General features: G+C 35.7%; 1 protein-coding gene across 18 annotated transcripts in view; it reads right to left on the bottom strand.

The window, feature by feature from the left end:
* raskol (Ras GTPase-activating protein raskol) overlaps positions 1–20,159 on the bottom strand; it is a 536,164-nt gene that overhangs the window by 287,936 nt on the left and 228,069 nt on the right. For 13 of the 18 annotated variants that reach the window (XM_067781145.1, XM_067781153.1, XM_067781155.1 and 10 more), the window contains one exon: positions 9,385–10,313. The exons of the other annotated variants lie outside the window; for them this stretch is intronic. In XM_067781145.1, coding sequence (XP_067637246.1) covers positions 9,385–9,829 — 445 coding nt within the window. In that variant the 5' untranslated portion in view covers positions 9,830–10,313. The remainder of the gene's footprint in view (positions 1–9,384; positions 10,314–20,159) is intronic. 18 annotated transcript variants of the gene reach the window in all.

The raw sequence follows: 20,159 nt of genomic DNA, 5'->3' as shown, positions 1-20,159 counted from the left end.
GCATCACCGACTCACTAATCCTATTCACCGACATCCACTAATCCACCATTTTTTCATCTGCGATTCGCCGAGTAGCGATTCCACCAACCACCGGTTGCTTGGGAATAGATCCACCGGTTTGTCATCACCAATTAATCGGTATCCACCCAATCCACCAATTATCCTTCTGCGATTCGCCAGGTAACGATTGCACCAACCAGGGGTTGCTGGTAAATCGATTCATCATCGCCGACTCACCAATTCTCTGCACCGGCTTCCACCGATTCGTCATCATGGCCGGCCGGGTATCGATTCCACCACCGGTTGCTTGGGAATTGATCAGCCTATTCGTCATCACCGACTTACCAATTTTATTCTCTGGCATCCACCAATTTTTCATATAAGACTCGCCGGGAATGAGTTTGACTGGTAAATTCCAGTGGTACGCGAGCATGATAAGGCTGGCGGCTAATAAAAACAGCAGAGGGTTGAACACCTTAAGTCCTCTTCTGCTACACCACTGCATATGCTCAATGCGATATTTAGTTGACGCGGAAAATGTACAGTAAATGCATTTCGTACAAAGTTTTTAAAATTATTTATTTCATGTATAATTTGCCAAACAAATTGTGTGTACGCTAAATTTAAAATTTGCTAAAATTAACAAAAATTTACGAAAATGCTGCAGACATTTAGCTAGAAATAAGCAAGCGTGAGAAATAAAAAGAAATAAATAAATTTTTAACGTAAATGAAACGATGAATTGAAATGAAGTGAGCGGGTGGTAAAAATTCAAAAACAAATGCAGCTTTTCCCCGTTTTATTTTTAGTAGAATATTTGAAGAGATTTCTTAAAGCTACTATATATATGTACTTAAACAATTAAAAACGATGTTTTTACAAAAAAAAAAAATTAAGTCACATGTTTTCAGATTTTTTTAAGCAAAAAATACTTTAAAAAAAATATTTATTGATTTAATTCTCAAGTTTAATTAGGACATCTGTAAAATTAAGTAAAGGAAACGGAGAAATTATATAAAAAAATTTAAATTTCATCTTGCGAAAGAATCAGAAGGAGAAATGGAGGATGAATTAGAATGAGAGTGGGAATGGTAGTGTGAGTGGGGTTGAGAGCGAGAGTGGGAGTGGGGTAGGAGTGTTTTATCTCTGTAATTATTTAAAGCAGGTATGCAATGTTTGGTAAAGAGATTCCATTTACATATGTATTACGGAGGGAAAAGAAGTAGGAGTAGCAGTGGGAGTGAAATTGGAAATGGGGGTGGATGTGGGAGAGTTGAGGGAAATAATGTGGGTGTAGGGGTGGGAGTTAAAGTAAAAGTGGAAATGTGAGTGGGGTTGCGAGAAAGATTGAGATAAATGGAATAAGGGATCGACAGGAATAAGAAGGTTAAATGGGAGAAAAAGTAAAGGAGAATGAGATTGAGAGCAAAGAGAGGAAACGGGGCTAACCTTTTAAAAGTATTCTAACAAATTTTCGGGCAGGACAATACCTGCCGGGTATGCTAGTTAAAAAAATTTTAAAGTGTTTTACTTGGAAATTAAAAATGGGTTGAGGAAAATTAAAAAAATTAACTCTTGTTTTTGAATATGAAAAAAAAATTTTTGAGGAACTATGTATTTTACTTTTTTCTTTTAATATTTTACTTATGACAAAGATTTAAAAAAAATTCTATTCATACAATTTTTTTGCCGTATGATTTTTAGCTGAAAATAGTTCTTACATACAAAAAAAAAAAAACAGAGTTTCACCTCATTTTTTATTTTAGTTCTTTTAGTTTTCTTTTTTTTATCTTTTTAAAGAAACTGCCTTGTTTGTACAATTATTTCTTTAAAAAAATTAATTTTTTGTTCACGCTTTGAATTGGTTCGAAAAATCAAAAAAAAAAGGTTTTTATGTAAAAAAAATATTAGAAAAAAATTTTTTTAATTAAGTTTGATTCGAAAACTCAAAAAAAATGTTCTATGGAAAAATTTATTGAATAACAATATTTTTTTTAGAAGCAACAATTTCAAAAACAGGAAATTTCTCAATTAAAGTAAAAAAAAATTAAAGCAAATAAATGTGGTGAGACTTTTTTATAAGCTTTTATTTAGTTTCACTTTTGTTGTCTGTAATGGAATCTTGCAAGTTAAATTTGATACACTTCCCGGTGTCCGATTGAGCTAAAATTTTGTACACATGTATAACTCCGATGACAATGCAATATTACTTTGTTAGAATTCGATAAATTAATCGATAACACAGCTATCGGTAAAGATTTGTATTTACTTTGGCATAACAGCCTAAGTCCCATACAAACCCGCCGGTACCTATCCGTGGATTGTGATATCTGGACGTGGTGAATCACGCGTGTCACGCGTGGTGAATCTCAACGCTTGCGACAAGCGGTGACACAACCCTCTGTTGTATTTCTGTGTATAACCAACATAGCTGAATTTTTAAGGCTGTTTAACTCTGTAATCTTTTCTGTAATTTATTTTGCTTTTGGAAAAATTACCTATTTGAAAAAAGCTGGCTGAAAAATATTAGCATAACAGCTTAAGTTAAATCAAGAATGGAGAATCTTGGAAAATTTAAGCAGATGTGGCAATTTCGCGCGTCCGTTCAACGAAATATTGACAATCTGCTGATCATCGCTAGGAAATTAGCGACATTCCATACTACTGTTATTATTTGGCCGCTCAAACACACAAATATTAATTGTGCATTAAATCTAAAATATACCAATACACCATAATAATTTACACGGCCAAAGCCATAATAATTCACACCAGTCATCAATTCTTTCTCTGACTCAAAATCTGAACTACCAGCGCTACCGTCAACAGCTCAGTGTCATCATTGCCAGTAGCGCCAATAACACCAAACTCGTGCCTGACACACAAAAGTCATTTCACTCAATAGCGCAAGCAAAATGTACTACGCACTCACTACTAAGTAGCGTCAAAAATTCGCTTGGAGTCATTTCGTCAATGAGCTACCATTGAGCTAGCACCGCATTGGCGCTGGCGCCATGCAATTTACATCACTAAAATTGCGCGAATGTCCAGGCTCATGACTTCAATACTTATATTTACAATGCTTTAAACTTTAAATACACCTCTGAAGTTGCTGCGCATAAAATGTGTACTAATAAATTCCAATACGCATTATACGCAGATGTAACTGAAATATGTGTTTTTGTTTCACCTCCTTTACTTATATTTAAAGCTTTTCTAAGAACAAGCTTCTATTACTTGTTAATAAAACGAACTAAAAAGTAAAAAATAAAATTAAAGAAAAAAAAACTTTTTTAAAAAAAAGCTTTTATTATTTTGGTTAATAAAATTAACTAAAAAGTAAACAATAAATTGACTATAAAGAAATATAACACTTTATAAGTTCATTGTAAGCTTAAACGATAATTAGGCTTTTTCGTCTGCGACAAAAAAATTCTATATTGTACATAATTATATATTTTTAACATTAAAACTTTACACCTAAATTATTAAATCTTACAGTTTATATCACAGTCCTAATTGTTTTAATAAAAAACGTGTTAAATTTTGATGGTATAATTAAGAACATTTAGGATCTCATTTTCTTGCTATCGCAATGTAACACGCTTTTATTAGAACAATTAGGACTGTGATATAAACTGTAAGATTTAATAATTTAGGTGTAAAGTTTTAATGTTAAAAATATATAATTATGTGCAATATAGAATTTTTTTGTCGCAGACGAAAAAGCCTAATTATCGTTTAAGCTTACAATGAACTTATAAAGTGTTATATTTCTTTAGAGTCAATTTATTGTTTACTTTTTAGTTAATTTTATTAACCAAAATAATAAAAGCTTATTTTTAAAAAAGGTTTTTTTTCTTTAATTTTATTTTCAAGAAATATTTTTTAAAATTTGGTATGGTAATGAATTTTACTCATTTAATAAGTCAAAAATTTTTTAGGAAACTCACAAATACTAATTAAAAAAAAAAAAAAACCTCTACGGATAGAGCAAATTAGTTGTAAGCAAAAACGTTTTATATGTTTGTATGTTTAATGGTGTGTTCAATTTTACTTAAGATTTTTAAGAATTAATGAGCTTAACACCGATAAATGATAATTCTTATTCAATTATTATTTTTGGTTTTTATACTCAGCTGAGCAGAGCTCACAGAGTATATTAACTTTGTTCTCATAACGGTAATCCGTAACGGCATAAACTAATCGAGATAGATATAGACTTCTATATATCAAAATGATCTGGGTGAAAAAAGAAATTCATTTTGCCATGTCCGTCCGTCCGTCTGTAAGCACGATAAGTTGAGTAAATTTTGAGGTATCTTGATGAAATTTGGTATGTAGGTTCCTGGGCGCTCATCTCAGATCGCTATTTATGAACGAAATCGGACTACAACCACGCCCACTTTTTCGATATCGAAAACTTCGAAAAACCGAAAAAGTGCGATAATTCATTACCAAACATGGATAACGCGATGAAACCTGGTAGGTGGGTTGACCTTATGACGCAGAATAGAAAATTAGTAAAATTTTGGACAATGGGCATGGCACCGCCCACTTTTAAAATAAGGTAATTTAAAGGTTCTGCAAGCTGTAATTTGGCAGTCGTTGAAGATATCATGATGAAATTTGGCAGAAACGTTACTCATATTACTATTTGTGTGCTAAATAAAAATAAGCAAAATCGGATGGCGAACACACCCACTTTTTGCCAACATCCAACTCCAGTAATGATATGGTGCAACAAAATACAAAAATTAAAGAAAATTTCAAAATGGGCGTGGCTCCGCCCTTTTTCATTTAATTCGTCTAGAATATTTTTAATGCCATAAGTCGAACAAAAATTTACCAATCCTTGTGAAATTTGGTAGTGGCATAGATTCTATGACGGTAACTGTTTTCTGCGAAAATGGGCGAAATCGGTTGAAGCCACGCCCAGTTTTTATACACAGTTGGCCGTCTGTCCTTCCGCTCGGCCGTTAACACGATAACTTGAGCAAAAATCGATATATCTTAACTAAACTTAGTTCACGTACTTATCTGAAGTCACTTTATCTTGGTATAAAATATGGCCGAAATCCGACTATGACCACGCCCACTTTTCCGATATCGAAAATTACGAAAAATGAAAAAATGCCATAATTCTGTACCAAATATGAAAACAGAGAGGAAACATGGTAATTGGATTGGTTTATTGACGCAAAATATAACTTTAGAAAAAACTTTGTAAAATGGGTGTGACACCTACCATATTAAGTAGAATGAAATGAAAAAGTTCTGCAGGGCGAAATGAAAAACCCTTGAAATCTTGGCAGGAATACTGTTCGTGGTATTACATATATAAATAAATTAGCGGTACCCGACAGATGATGTTTAGGGTCACCCTGGTCCACATTTTGGTCGATATCTCGAAAACGCCTTCACATATACAACTAAGGGCCACTCCCTTTTAGAACCCTAATTAATACCTTTAATTTGATACCCATAACGTACAAACACATTCTAGAGTCACCCCTGGTCCACCTTTATGGCGATATCCCGAAATGGCGTCCACCTATAGAATTATCGCCCACTCCCTTTTAAAATGCTCTTTAATACCTTCCATTTGGTACCCATGTCATACAAACACATTCCAGGGTTACCCTAGGTTCATTTTGCTAAATGGTGATTTTCCCTTATTTTGTCTTCAAAGCTCTCAGCTGAGTATGTAATGTTCGGTTACACCTTACTTGTTTCTTTTAACGAATAATTTCACAAACATAAAAAAAATACTTTACGATAAAAATATTTAACTTTTCTGTTTAATACTGAACAATTTTTTTAAAATATTTTTTAGCAGTAAAAAAAACATGGAGTTTAGGGAATGAAAATCACTAAAATGATTTCATTTAATAATTTAAGAAAAATTTAACAACAAGACATCAGAGCAGACAATGCGGTAGCTGTTTCGATTTTACCTTGTAAACTCTTTTTAAAGTCCCTTTTACCGGAAGTGAGATTCAAATCCACACTACTGCGATGATTAAACTGTTGACAAACACATTTAGCCAAAGCAGTGCCTTTGTTTTTAGAAACAAATTCTTTTTAAAACATTGCTTTTCTTTTATTAAAAAAAACAACAAATTTGTATTAGATTACTTTTAAACATTTTTTTTTTGTATTAAATTCAAATTTTTTCCCAAATTGAGATTTATTGAAAAAAAATTGAAAATGTTTGAAAAAAAAAATAAACTTTAGTCCTTCAAATTGAGCAAGCGTGTTATTTTGTTATTAAAAATTTCTAAATAATTTATAACAAAATAAATTTAAAATGAAAACCATTAAAAATAACACAAATGTTTAAAAAGCAATTTTTTAATAAAAAAAAATTATTTTGTTTAAACGATGAAAGAAATTTAAAAAAATTTACTTTTTTTTACATACACACGCCAAATACGCGGTGAATGAATTTTACAGAGAAATATGTGAAATATTTTTGGCGGTATTTGCATTGTTTTCAGGAAATAAGCCAAAACAAAATAATGTAGTATCTATTTTTTTATTTCAGCAACGTCAAAAATAGCGGAATATAAGAAGATAATTCACGGCCAAAATTTTACATTTAAATTTTTTCAATCGACAAGCGTCTCTCCTTAAAGTGCTGATCAAATCAGACAGAGCTGAATAGAGACAAACGTTCCCCCGCTTAAGGAAGCGTCGCAAAAGCCATAACAAAATTTTAATTCATGATGAGCTCATTTGCGAAATTTTAATTTGTTTTGTGCTTGTTTTTTTTTTTTCTTTTTTTTTTGTCGACCACATTTGGAGCGTTCCTCTTTGCAAAATCGCACTCATCGGGCTGTTGAGTAATTTGTATATCTTTTAATTCTTTTGAGTTATATTTTTTATTTTTTTTTCAAAATTGTGTTTCTTTGTTGCAGAAACGTTCAACTACAAAACGAAATTGTAGTTATTTTAAACGAAAATATTTTCATTATTTAGAAATACAGATTAAGCAAATATCATGAGCTGAGGAAGTTATTGAAATATGGCTGGGTGACACTGGGCACAAGCAGAGAGGAAGGCAACAAAAAAATAAAAAAATGGCTTGCGATTTTTAGCTGATAATTAATTTAATCAATTTAAATGCGTTATTAGCCATTGGATTAGATGACTTTTAGGGCAAGTTATTAGAAAAATGGACAAGAGAACTGAGCTGTACTCGCAGCAACTGCGGGTCAGTCGATCTTACCGATTTCCCGACTCTGGCAGTATCTTCCAGGAGAAGAACTATGCTATAGAGAAAGCAGCAAAGTTCTGTAGGATATGGCAGTTTCAGAAACCAATGTATCTGTTGACAGCCGGGCTGCCTGAAATGCATTCGAATCGTATATATGGCTGAGGTGTCCAGCCTTGCTGGGTCATAGCAAATCTCAATGTCTCCCTATGGGGAAAATCGAGGAATATACTACCTATGAGGGGAAGGAACATTCAGTGGACCAACCGGGATAACTGTGAGATCTCAAGGTTCTTATGGACATGCTTGGCTAGGTTAGGTTAGGTTCAACTGGAAAAGAAAGGAGTAAACTTTCGTGCAAAACAAAACAAGTCTGCAGTGATAGTATTTAGGAGCTTCATTAGAGCTCACTATGCCATTACACTGATGCTTTTACAACGGAGATTTTCTGGATGAGGCTTAAGGGGTGTTGATTCTCTGCCGATCTCAAACACTGCAAGCAAGAAGGTGGATCTTCCGATCCCACTTAGGTTTATAAAAATAAGGAGGTGATTTGTTGAAGACTAACCAAAAAGACCTTGCTGGACGACTTACTAGATGGAGTTTAAAACTCCAAAGTTTCGATTTTGACATCGAACATAGAAGAGGTTCACAAAACGTTGTATCGGACACTCTTTCCAGAATGGACATTGAAGAAATAAGACCCAGTGACAGAGTGATGGACATATGTTTAGACTCGCCATATTTTGACTCAGACGAATACCGTGAGCTACAAAAAACAGTGACGGACAACAAGGATAAATTGCCAGACTTATGTGTATCTGACGGATACGTATATAAACGGGCACAGTTTGACCGGGGGGATGTACTTCAAGCGGACCAAGCCTGGAAGCTTTGGGTTCCGTCGGCGGCCACCGTGGTGTGATGGTAGCGTGCTCCGCCTACCACACCGTATGCCCTGGGTTCGCACCCCGGGCAAAGCAACATCAAAATTTTAGAAATAAGGTTTTTAAATTAGTAGAACATTTTTCTAAGCGGGGTCGCCCCTCGGCAGTGTTTGGCAAGCGCTCCGGGTGTATTTCTGCCATGAAAAGCTCTCAGTGAAAACTCGTCTGCCTTGCAGATGCCGTTCGGTGTCGGCATAAAACATGTAGGTCCCGTCCGGCCAATTTGTAGGGAAAATCAAGAGGAGCACGACGCAAATTGGAAGAGAAGATCGGCCTTAGATCTCTTCGGAGGTTATCGCGCCTTACATTTATTTTATTTTTATAATTAGCAAGTATCTGGTTGGACGAAGTGAGAAGTGTACGAAGTTTCTTTGTTCGATACGGTTTCATAGGCCCCAAGAGAAAACCGAAGTTAGCCCATACTTCCATTTCATTAATAAGCAGTTATTTCGTTTAAGTGGTACAAAATATTTAATTTGTCATATCTTTCCCTCTTTATTGTATGGTTTCGAAAGCTCTACATTGAAGATTACATTAAAAATTTTCTTGCTAGATACGCACAAAAGTGACTGGGCCGCAAAGTTTGAGAGTGGATAAGAACAATGCAAGCAATAAAAAAGGGCACACAATCGATTTTTATAGTTGCTTCTTCATAATTGAGTTAAATTGAACACCAATTAATTTGCAGAGCAACAAAATAATTGGATATTAACTTAGGAAAGGAATTTCAGCACGGCAATTGAGTATTTTTTACTTTGTTAAATATTTACCAATTGCCAAGAGGTCAATGCTATTACAATTTAAATTTGGTGAACAAGCGATATAGCGGCTGAAAATTTTTATGAGTATTTGAAAACAACCCATAAAAAATGGCCTAATTAGTATTTACGTTTAAATAGAAAATATTTTATAAACCTGTGAAGAATTTAAAACTCTACAACTCTACGCTGATGAAAAACTATTAAGTCGAAAATTTATACGTTGTTCACCTACATGTCGCGTTAGCGCAGCGACTGAGATTAAACAGAGCAAGCAGTGAATCAGTTTTCGCTTGTACTTCAAGCTGTAAACATCACATGCGCAACCTCTATGGTAAAATTTTTTCACAAATGTGCATAACTCATACTGCTGTGGAAAATATTGCGCTTGCACTTGCGCTTGCACTTTGTGCGACACTGCCCTATAGCATATAAGCTTGTAAACACAATAATATAAACTTACTCCTGCCACTCGCATCAGCATTGCCAGATTCCACAGCTCCATTGTTAACACCACCATCATTACTATTAGCACCACCACCAGTATTAGCACCATTTCCGCCACCTCCCTGATTAAACACAACCGTTGTTGGCAAATCAATTTGCTGCTGCGCACGCGGACGCAATGCACGATAATCGTTAACAATTTCATCGCGTTCGCCGCGCAAACACGATGCCAGACCGCGCGATGAAGTGCGCCGATCACCGCGCTCCTTTTCCAACGAACGACAATACAATTGGTGTGTGGTGGTGGTGCGCTGTAATGATTGTGATTTTGAGGCGCTGCCATTAACATCCGGTGTAGCTGCATGTGTGGCTGATGTTGATGGCAACATCAGTTCCTTGTGCAAAATTTGCAATGTCGGTTGTTGTTTCTCTTCCGGTGGCGGTATTGCGACGCAATTCATGTTGAGTTGATTTCTTTTTTATTGGTTTTCGTTTATTTAATTTTTTTTGTGCGTTTTTGTTTCACTTTTTTCTTTTGTAGAGTTGACTATTTTTTGTTGTTAAAATTAATTATAAATTGACATTCCTTTGGAGTATCAATTTGTGTGCATTTTTAGTGACTCGTTTTTGGTTTTATTTTGCGTAAATTATAATTTATTTAATTCTATGAATAGTTTGATTTTTTGTATTTTTGGTTTCGTTACACGCGTTTACTTTTATTTTACTTTCTATAAAAATTTTGTTTAATTTAAATTTTTAATACATTTTAGTGCGCTTATTTTTTGTTAATAATTTATTGATCTTTTAATACTCTTTTAGTTATTGTAATTATTTTTTTAGCGCCTTCCTCAAAACATTTTGATAGTACCGTTATACTACGTGTCAAGCAACATTGCGTGATTAGCACACTTTCGATTTATATTTACATATTTCGGTAACCAGTTGCTGTAAAGTAGAAAAATAATATAATTTAATTTGGTTATCTTGTTTCCTAAAGTTGGAATCTGTACTCAAAGCTGCCTCGTTCGCGAGACGTTATTTCTGATCCTGCGGCCTTCGCGAGGACTCTTAAAAATGTTGCATTCGACGAGAGATAAGTAAGCCAAAAAAAAAAAAAAACACAAACGATGGCGCAAAAAAGATACTTCTTCGTCCAATTAAAATTGACAAAGTAATGACAAAAAATAGTTTCAAAGTAATTCACACAACATTGACAGCCCTCGTCGAAAGTTATATAAACTCGTCTCGAGGCACGTTCCGCCTTTGAAGGAAGTTAATATTGTCAAGCACAAAAACTCCAGTTGCAATGGAGGCCAATTTCAGAAATTATAGCAATTAAAATTTAAACGGTTTCATTGTTGTGCCATCTTCAGTGACATTTTACATTTTACGAATAATGAAACTGAAGATGGCACATCGCCTAAACAAGCTATTTAAATCTCTGCAGAGTCTTGAATTTATCACTGATTTTTGTAGAATTTCCCCATAAAGATACAATCTTAACTCTAACTATAAACCCCTGCAACTTTACTTCTCAGCAGATTTAGGTGAGCTGCAACGGCATCTGCTTATTTTGAGGTTAGACTCGGGCCTCCAGTTAGACCTTGTAGCCAACACTACTACCTGGAACGGTTTAGAACAGAAATAGAGTATGTATGCTCTTAGTGTAGTTAACTACTTCATAAAGAAAATTCTCAAATTATTTCGAAATGTCATTAAAAATAAACAAATGAAAACGATTATCTTTGGGCTGTCTGTGTTAAGTCCCTAGTTCCCTGAAGCTTTGAGCAAGGCAATTTGTGATGCTACATCCAAGTGTTCTCAAAAATTGTATCGAAGCGTATCGGATTCATATCCGGCAAATGAATGTCCGTAACACTTTCCTAAACTGTAGGAGGCCCTTTGCGGTTACAACAATATTACAGTGCTTACAAAAAATTATGTCAGCCCTACAGGAGCTTCGAGGCCTGGTATCTATATAAGTCCATCAAGAAGTTAACTAAAATTTCATACGACCAGGTCCTCCATACTTGATACGGGATTGGCAGGTTGGATACACTTCCTTCCGAAAACGCGATTCCAAAGTCGTTATTTTTTTACCGAACGCCGCAGGGAGGGGTGCTATCACCTCTGCTGTGGACGCTGGTCATCAACCAACTGCTCAGGCGATTTGATGAGGGACCCGTAAAACTTACGGCTTACGCGGATGACGTTGCAATTGTCATAAGTGGAAAGTGCCTTCCAACGATTAGCTCTTTGATGGATCGGGCGCTTCGGGATATTCATACCTGGGCATCAAATGTCGGGTTGAAAATCAACGCGGATAAGACGGATATGGTCTTGTTTACAAAGAGGTACAAGGTCCAAAATTGGAGCAGGCCTAAGTTAGAAAGGGTAACCCTACAGGAGAAACCTTGCACAAAGTATCTAGGAATCATCCTAGACAGTAAGCTGTCATGGAAGCTCAACGTGGAGGAGAGGGTGAAGAAGGCTTCAACGGCACTTTATGCATGTAAAAGAATGCTGCGGTGTGCGTGGGGCTTATCGCCCTCTCTTTCTCATAGGGTTTTTACAGCGATTGTAAGCCCTATCCTATACTATGGAGATCTTTTTTGGTGGAAAGCTACACAAAGCAACCTACCTCAAAAAATTAGAGAGGGTATGCAGACTATCAATGCTTAGCATTACGGGAGCCCTGAAAACAACCTCGACAGCTGCACTGTATGCCATTCTGTACATTCCACCTGTAGACCTGGTAGCAAAGAACATAGCGTTAACAACTGCAACCAGGCTCGGTGCCTCGGGGCAGCTTGAGCGCCGACCATACGGCCATAGTAGTATAGCGTCATCAACCACAAGACGAACAGACTACCTGATTCCCTATCTGCGCTTCGAGGGCGATCTTAAGGCCACAATAGAGGGGACGGTTGGTTCCAAAGTAGTGGAAGAAATAGGGTCTGTGGTATACTGTGCTTATACGGAAATAAACAGATCCTACAGGCTGCCGGATTACTGTAGCGTTTTCCAAGCGGAAATAGTAGCCGTAACCAAAGCAGTAGAAACCCTGGAGGAAAATAGCCAAAGCTGCAATCTTGTTAACTTTTATATGGACAGTCAAGCAGCAATTAAGGCAATAATCTCGCATACCACAGCATCTAAATGCGTGTTAGAGTGTAAGGAGCCCCTCGAGAGAATCGGGACAGGGAGAAGCATACATCTATATTGGGTCCCAGGGCATATGGGAATAGATGGGAATGAAAAAGCGGATGGACTAGCTAAAAAGGGCGCATCCCTTGAAGCTTGCTCCGTAGACGTCCCAATTAGACTGGGCGAAATTAAGCGAAGGCGAGAGGTGCACATGATCGACCAAGCAGGAAAGGCGTGGGTTCGAGCGCGGGGCTGTAAAGTGTCGAAGATTATGTGCAGGTCTTACAACCTTAGACTAACAAAGTTGCTTCTATCATTAAAAAGAGAGGACTGTAGATTCATGACGGGTATTCTGACTGGACACTGCCTTCTGGCGTCACATGCCTTTAAATTAGGCTTGGTCAGTGAGAGCAGATGTAGGAAGTACGGGCTGGAGGAGGAAACGATCGAGCACGTTCTGTGCTCTTGCCCTGGGCTTGTCAGGCTAAGACTCCAGCTATTAGAGGTGATACAGCTGTCAGATCTAGAAGCAGCAAGTGGCTTAAATCCTAGGAAGCTTCTAGTATTTGCCAAGAGGACGGAGTTATTTTATAACATAGGTCCTGGTTTTTGATAGGGTTTTTCAGTTTGGTCGTTAAAACAAACTTCTGGTAACACTACAGACTTATTCAGTCTATGAGGTCCTCATGGACTGGCCAGTTCAACGTAACCTAACAATAATGACAAAAATAGAATCTGAGACCAAGAGTTCTGCCAACGATGATAGGGAAAGTATTTCAAGGAGCTGTATAAGAGACCAGTGTCAATTGCTCTAACTAAAATAGTATTCGAACCATTCGTAATTATCACTAATAGTCGCTGCTAGTCGACTGTCTGGGAGAGATTGGGAAGGTGCATCTTTCTCTCCTACTTTAGCTCATCAGAGAAAGGAAGTGGTCTGTTGAGGATCACTAGGAAGTGATCTGGTTGGACAAATGTGCCCCGGCACCTGGCACTCGCAGCGGACAGAAATGTCTTCGAGTGAAAGTGTGGGGGAATTCACACGCACGCCCTCCTTACCTAACCTAAATTGCAACATACATTAATGGGCTGTGAATTAAAGCATTTAATGCTATGGCGTTTTTTTGAAAATGAAAAAGTGCGCTCGATGCTGTAAAAGCGGATAGCACTTTATTAAGCTAGCAACAGAATATATGTTCCTGTTTTACACCAATGAGGAGTGTGTATGGCAGTTGCTTTGTTAAGCGGTGAGTTTTTTGTGCTACAAATCACATTGGTGTTAAGTTATAAGTATTTTTTGATGAAATACGCACTTTATCAAAATGATTAATCACTATTTTCACACAACAAAGACATTAGTCTTTAATTTACTAAAATAAAAAATATCAAATAGGTGAAGCTAAAAGTGTATCATCTTGCTTTTTATAGTTTCGCGCGCTTTGTTGTGCCCGCTATTTGTGTTGTATGTGCTAATAATAATAATAGTAATTTATGCTCAAAAATAAAAGTTTAATTTGCCAAAAATGTACATGGACGCTTAATGGTTATAAATTAGAGCAAGTGACTCAGTCAGAAGAGAACCAATAGGCTCGACACATAAACTTTTTGATGCAGCATCGTGCGCTGACAGATGAGTAGAACATATGGAGATTGAAGAATAGTCGAAATAAGTTTCACGTTGTGGGGGTCTGGAAAAATCCCGAGTCGCTCCGGTACATAGAACCGACTACCTGTTCTTTATATTTAAAAACGCTACATCTTGCGCGATTGCGATGATGTTCGCTTCTGCAACAAAACTCATGAGCATAGAAAACCCTTTCTGACGAGGCCATAACTATTAGAAGACGTAGATACTTATATCGTAAAAAAGTAGCTACACATCTTAATATTAAAAAAAAAGGCAATACACGAATATATCAACGCACAATCTTTTGAGTGGGTGCATTAAAAATATGACATAAGCTACAGCACAAAAAAAACACATTTATTAAGTATAATTTGATGCAGCGAGCGTTTGTACGAAAAATTAGGTAGGCAGGCAATGAAAACTATTTTCTACGCATCGATGACGTTATGAAAATAAACTATGATATAATTCCTTTTTCACACATATCAACACTAAATGATCGCTATATTAAAAATAAACAAATTTATTTCATGTTTTTCAAAAGCAATTTGCAGCGAGAACGTTCCTCTTCCCTACTATTTCCCTTAGAAAACTATAATTATAAAGAAAATCCACACAATTTTCAAGTTCAATACCCCAATGCTCATAAATAACATAAAATGGCCTCCACATACTACGCTAACATACAAGCAAATTTATAGTTTTTCCATGCCACTTCACTCAAGTTCAGGGCATTTTTCTCCTTACATTTTATTTTTCATTCTTTTTTTGGCATATAAAAAAGTACGAAAATACATTGGGTTGATATATGAAACTACAGCGCAACTGTCGCGCTTCAGCTGTTGCTACCTTTAGCTGTTTCAAGTGTTGTGTATCATACTTAAGTACACATACACTTGTGCTATGCAATGAGTTAATTGTATGTGTATACGAACGCGCCTATTACGATATGAGGAGCAATAAACGAGCAAGTGATGCAATACTGAGTTTTCCTGCAGGCAAAAAGGGCCAGTGTAAAATTTGAAGAACACATATAAATACCAACAAATAAAGATCTTTTTTGTAACTGCATGTTGTTGTAACTCTTCCTTATTTTTCTTCAGTAAAAATATAGTAAATAAAGCAAATAATTTCCACTTGACGCGAATGCCTGAGTGAATGTTAAAAGTGCGCGCGAAGTCAATGACAAAATTAGCCGGTGTAGGTGACGAACCCAGCCGATAATTATGTTGAAGAGGAATCATAGCAATGGTGTTGTAGGTATATATGTATGTGTGTAAACTTGTGGCGTTGAACATAAAAGTGCGCAATTATATTTTTGGTGACTTTCAGACCATTCTAAATATTCTCGCGGAATTTTGTTCTCGCGGATTTTTTTATTCCCGCGGAAAAATTCCTCCAATTATTTTCTCCTAGGGAGAAGAATAATTGGGGAATAGGATTTTCGAATTTTCGAAGTCAACTGTTTTGTCAACTGAAATTTCGTTGCGCATTTCTTATTTTGTTTAAAAAATTGTAAAGTTTAATTATTGTTGCCAATTTGTTTGAAATTAAGAAATAAGGTATAAACAATGCACATTATTGCATTTTATGTGGTATTCACCGAAATGAGTAATGAATTGGTGCCACAGCAACATCAACAGAGGAGCATAAGAAGAAGACCGGCGGGATAACACAAATCCGCCGGAATTGCCTGCTTTCATTCTGCAAAGCAATTTTCTGGCGGCCAAGTCGAGTTGAGTTCGCCTTTCGCCATATGCCAAAATCTGTTTAAGCCTTCTTAAAAAATCCTTGCGCAATATCTCGATGGCTGCATCAAATATGCGAAGAGCTCTTCCGTTGCTTATGATATATTTTTCGACTTAAAGTAAAGAATATTGTGGTTGTTGTTGTTGGTGTATTAACAGTGAGAATATTGTGGTAGAATGTAAATACATATTTTAGCACAAATTTGTACAAATAAGTGTTCTTCCTTAAAATAACCAATTTCCTTTAACTATTTTGATGCATTTCCTTTAATTTAGCTAGTGAAAAAACTCCTATGAAATGGCAGAGAAATCTCCCTCTCTCTCACATTCATAATACCTAGTTTTCTCCCATAACCGGTTTCCGCTTTTTCGAACATTGTTCAGAATAGGAGGAAAGGGATCAGTGAAAAAACTCACAAGGAATTTTTATTTAGAATACGAGGAATGGGAGAAGGGAAAAAAACTCGCACGGAATTTTTGTTTAGAATTGGGCTGTTTATTTCTTTGCAGTTCGAATTGTGGGGAAAGCAGTGAGCTGGCGCACTGGTGTGTTTGTGTATTTCGGATACGGAAAAGCAAAATTTTAGAGGGCTGGAAGCGCTTGAGTGAAAATGCAAAAATAAAAATTTATAAAAAGAAAAAATTTGCAAAGTTTGAAAAGAGTTAGGTAAATACTTCTTGGTAAGTAGACAATGCATATTAGTTTACCATAACAAAATGAGTTGACTAACTAGGTACATATGTGCATATGTACTACTTTTTCAGTAAAACCGGCACTTAAGACATTGAAACACTTAGATTTTTTTTGTAACAATTATGTTCAATAAGAAGCACCACCATCAAGCATCGCGTAACTATGATAATCGAAATATAAAACAAGTAAGGAAGGCTAAGTTCGGATGTAACCGAACATTACATACTCAGCTGAGAGCTTTGGAGACAAAATAAGGGAAAATCACCATATTGGAAAATGAACCTAGGGTAACCCTGGAATGTGTTTGTATAACATGTGTATCAAACGAAAGGTGTTAATGAGTATTTTAAAAGGGAGTGGGCCTTAGTTCTATGGGTGGACGCCTTTTCGAGATATCGCCATAAAGGTGGACCAGGGGTGACTCTAGAATGTTTTTGTACGATATGGGTATCAAAATAAAGGTGTTGATGAGTATTTTTAAAGGGAGTGGGCCTTAGTTCTATAGGTGGACGCCTTTTCGAGATATCGCCATAAAGGTGGACCAGGGGTGACTCTAGAATGTGTTTGTACGATATGGGTATCAAATTAAAGGTATTAATGAGGGTTTTAAAAGGGAGTGGTGGAAGTTGTATATGTGAAGGAGTTTTCGAGATATCGACTAAAATGTGGACCAGGGTGACCCAGAAAATAATCTGTCGGGTACCGCTAACTTATTTATATATGTAATACCACGAACGGCATTCCTGCCAAGATTCCAAGGGCTTTTGATTTCTCCCTGCAGAACTTTTTCGTTTTCTTCTACTTAATATGGTAGGTGTCACACCCATTTTAAAAAGCTTTTTCCAAAGTTATATTTTGCGTCAATAAAACAATCCAATTACCATGTTTCATCCCTTTTTTCGTATTTGGTATAGAATTATGGAATTTTTTCATTTTTCGTAATTTTCGATATCGAAAAAGTGGGCATGGTCATAGTTGGATTTCGGCCATTTTTTGTGCCAAGATAAAGTGAGTTAAGATAAGTACGTGAAATAATTTTAGCAAAGATATATCGATTTTTGCTCAAGTTATCGTGTTAAGAGCCGAGCGGAAGGACAGACGGTCAACTGTGTATAAAAACTGGGCGTGGCTTTAACCGATTTCGCCCATTTTCACAGGAAACAATTATCGTCATAGAATCTATGCTCCTACCAAATTTTACAAGGATTGGTTAATTTTTGTTCGACTTGTGGCATTAAACGTATTCTAGACAAATTAAATGAAAAAGGGCGGAGCCACGCCCATTTTGAAATTTTCTTTTATTTTTATATTTTCTTGCACCATATAATTACTGGAGTTGAATGTTGACTTAATTTACTTATATACTGTAAAGATAATAAATTTTTTGTTAAAATTTGACTTACAATTTTTTTTTAAAGTGGGCGTGTTCTTTATCCGATTTAGCTAATTTTAGCACATATATAGTAATTGTAGTAACGTTCCTGCCAAATTTCATCATGTTATCTTCAACGACTGTCAAATTACGGCTTGCAAAACTTTCAAATTACCTTCTTTCAAAAGTGGGCGGTGCCACACCCATTGGCCAAAACTTTACTAATTTTCTATTCTACGTCATAAGGTCAACCCACCTACCAAGTTTCATCGCTTTATCCGACTTTGGTAATGAATTATCGCACTTTTTGAATTTTTCGAAATCGAAAAAGTGGGCGTGGTTATAGTCCGATTTCGTTCATTTTAAATAGCGATCTGAGATGAGTGTCCAGGAACCTACATACCAAATTTCATCAAGATACCTCAAAATTTACTCAAGTTATCGTGTTTACGGACGGACGGACATGGCTAAATAAATTTCTTTTTTCGCCCAGATAATTTTGATATATAGAAGTCTATATCTATCTCGATTAGTTTATGCCGTTACGGATTGCCGTTATGCGAACAAAGTTAATATACTCTGTGAGCTCTGCTCAGCTGAGTATAATGATATGAAAAAGAAAAAAATATTCAAACGAAAATGCAGCAATAGAAGCGCTGAAAATTTGTAAGCCAATGCAGTGCAGCAAAGGAAATACCCGAAAATTCAAAAAAAAAGCAATCATAGATAGCAAATATTTTTACAACCTATAGTTGTTTTACAAAAAAGTACAAAAAACTTCAAAGTAACTTCGAAAAATATGACAAGTGCAGAAAACTGAAAATTTTTGTACGACACCCGTTGAAGGTTACAGCAGCGATTTAAAAATCTTTATAGGAAAAACGCGCGAATTTTTATTGCTAAGAAAATGAGGGAAGAGTTATTACTAGCAAGTGTAGAAAGCATAAATTTAGCGGAAATTTATGAGCGCAGTGAAAACTTGCCAATGAAAAAAGAAGCGCATATAAATTCAAATAGATAATAGGAAATAACTGAGATAAAGGCAACTCTAACAAAAAGTCATACAATTCAGAAGTGGAATAGAAAGAAACAAAGGCCATAGAAAGTGAAAAGGTATAGAATTCAGAAGTAGAATGAGAACAGCAGATTCCTTCAAAAATTCAATTAGAGTTTTGCAATCTGACTTTTAACAATGAATTTTGTTTTGCATCGTTCTACATAAATACCACCTAAATAGTTTCTTTAAAGTTGTACAATTCAGAAGAGGAATAGAAAGATGCAAAGGTAAAAGAAAGTAAAAAGCTATATATTTTGGAAGTGGAATAAGAACAGCAGATTCCTTTGAAAATTCAATTGGAGCATTGCAATCTGGCTTTAAACAATAAATTTTATTTTGTATCACTAAATACCAGCAAAAAACTTTCTCGATTGTAAAACTTGTTGAATTCGGAAATGGAATAGAAAGATGCAAAGGTCATAGAAAGTGGAAATCTCTAAAATTCATAAGTGGAATATGAACAGAAGCTTCATTGAGACATTCAACGAACTAAATGTTGAAATTAGAGCTTTGCAATCTGACTTCTAGCAGTAATTTTTGTTTTGTATCGTTCTAAATACGACCGAAATAGTTTCTTAATTGTAAAGTGGATATTTGATAACATGGATATAGCTGTGCAGTCATTGTTTAGTTTTTTTCATAGTTCAGTGAAACTCGTTTAGCACCCAAAAAAAGATGTGATCTCAGAGCTCAAAATATCTTTGAATAATATATTAAATTAAAAAAGATATCAGCAGTGCATCGTGCATAAAATGTGTACAATAACGTCGTTCATCGGCGTTTCTTCGCTAGGGCGGTGGAACTATAAATTGCATCGAGAAAACAGTGAAAGTTAAACTGGTTTTTAACAAGATGAAGTCGTAGTAGGAAGCATACTCCAACATGTCAGGCATGTTTTAAGTGCGAAGTAATTAGAACAAGATTATTTAGTAGAAGTAAATAGCATATGTAGGTAGTAAGAAGTGAAATAAAAGAGGGATACAGGTTCAGATATTCCCCTAATCTGCATAAATGCACAAGGTACCCACCATAATGTATAGCAGGGTGATTATACTTTTCTGTCGGCAACCATAGAAAATACTCGGCAAAACAAATAAGATATTAACGGATTATACTCCTGCAACTAGAACGCAACACCAAGTGGTT

The sequence above is a fragment of the Eurosta solidaginis genome, chromosome 4, assembly GCF_040869045.1.
Source record: "Eurosta solidaginis isolate ZX-2024a chromosome 4, ASM4086904v1, whole genome shotgun sequence".
Taxonomy (NCBI): Eukaryota; Metazoa; Arthropoda; class Insecta; order Diptera; family Tephritidae; genus Eurosta; species Eurosta solidaginis.
This window is presented reverse-complemented; position numbering and strand designations above follow the sequence as displayed.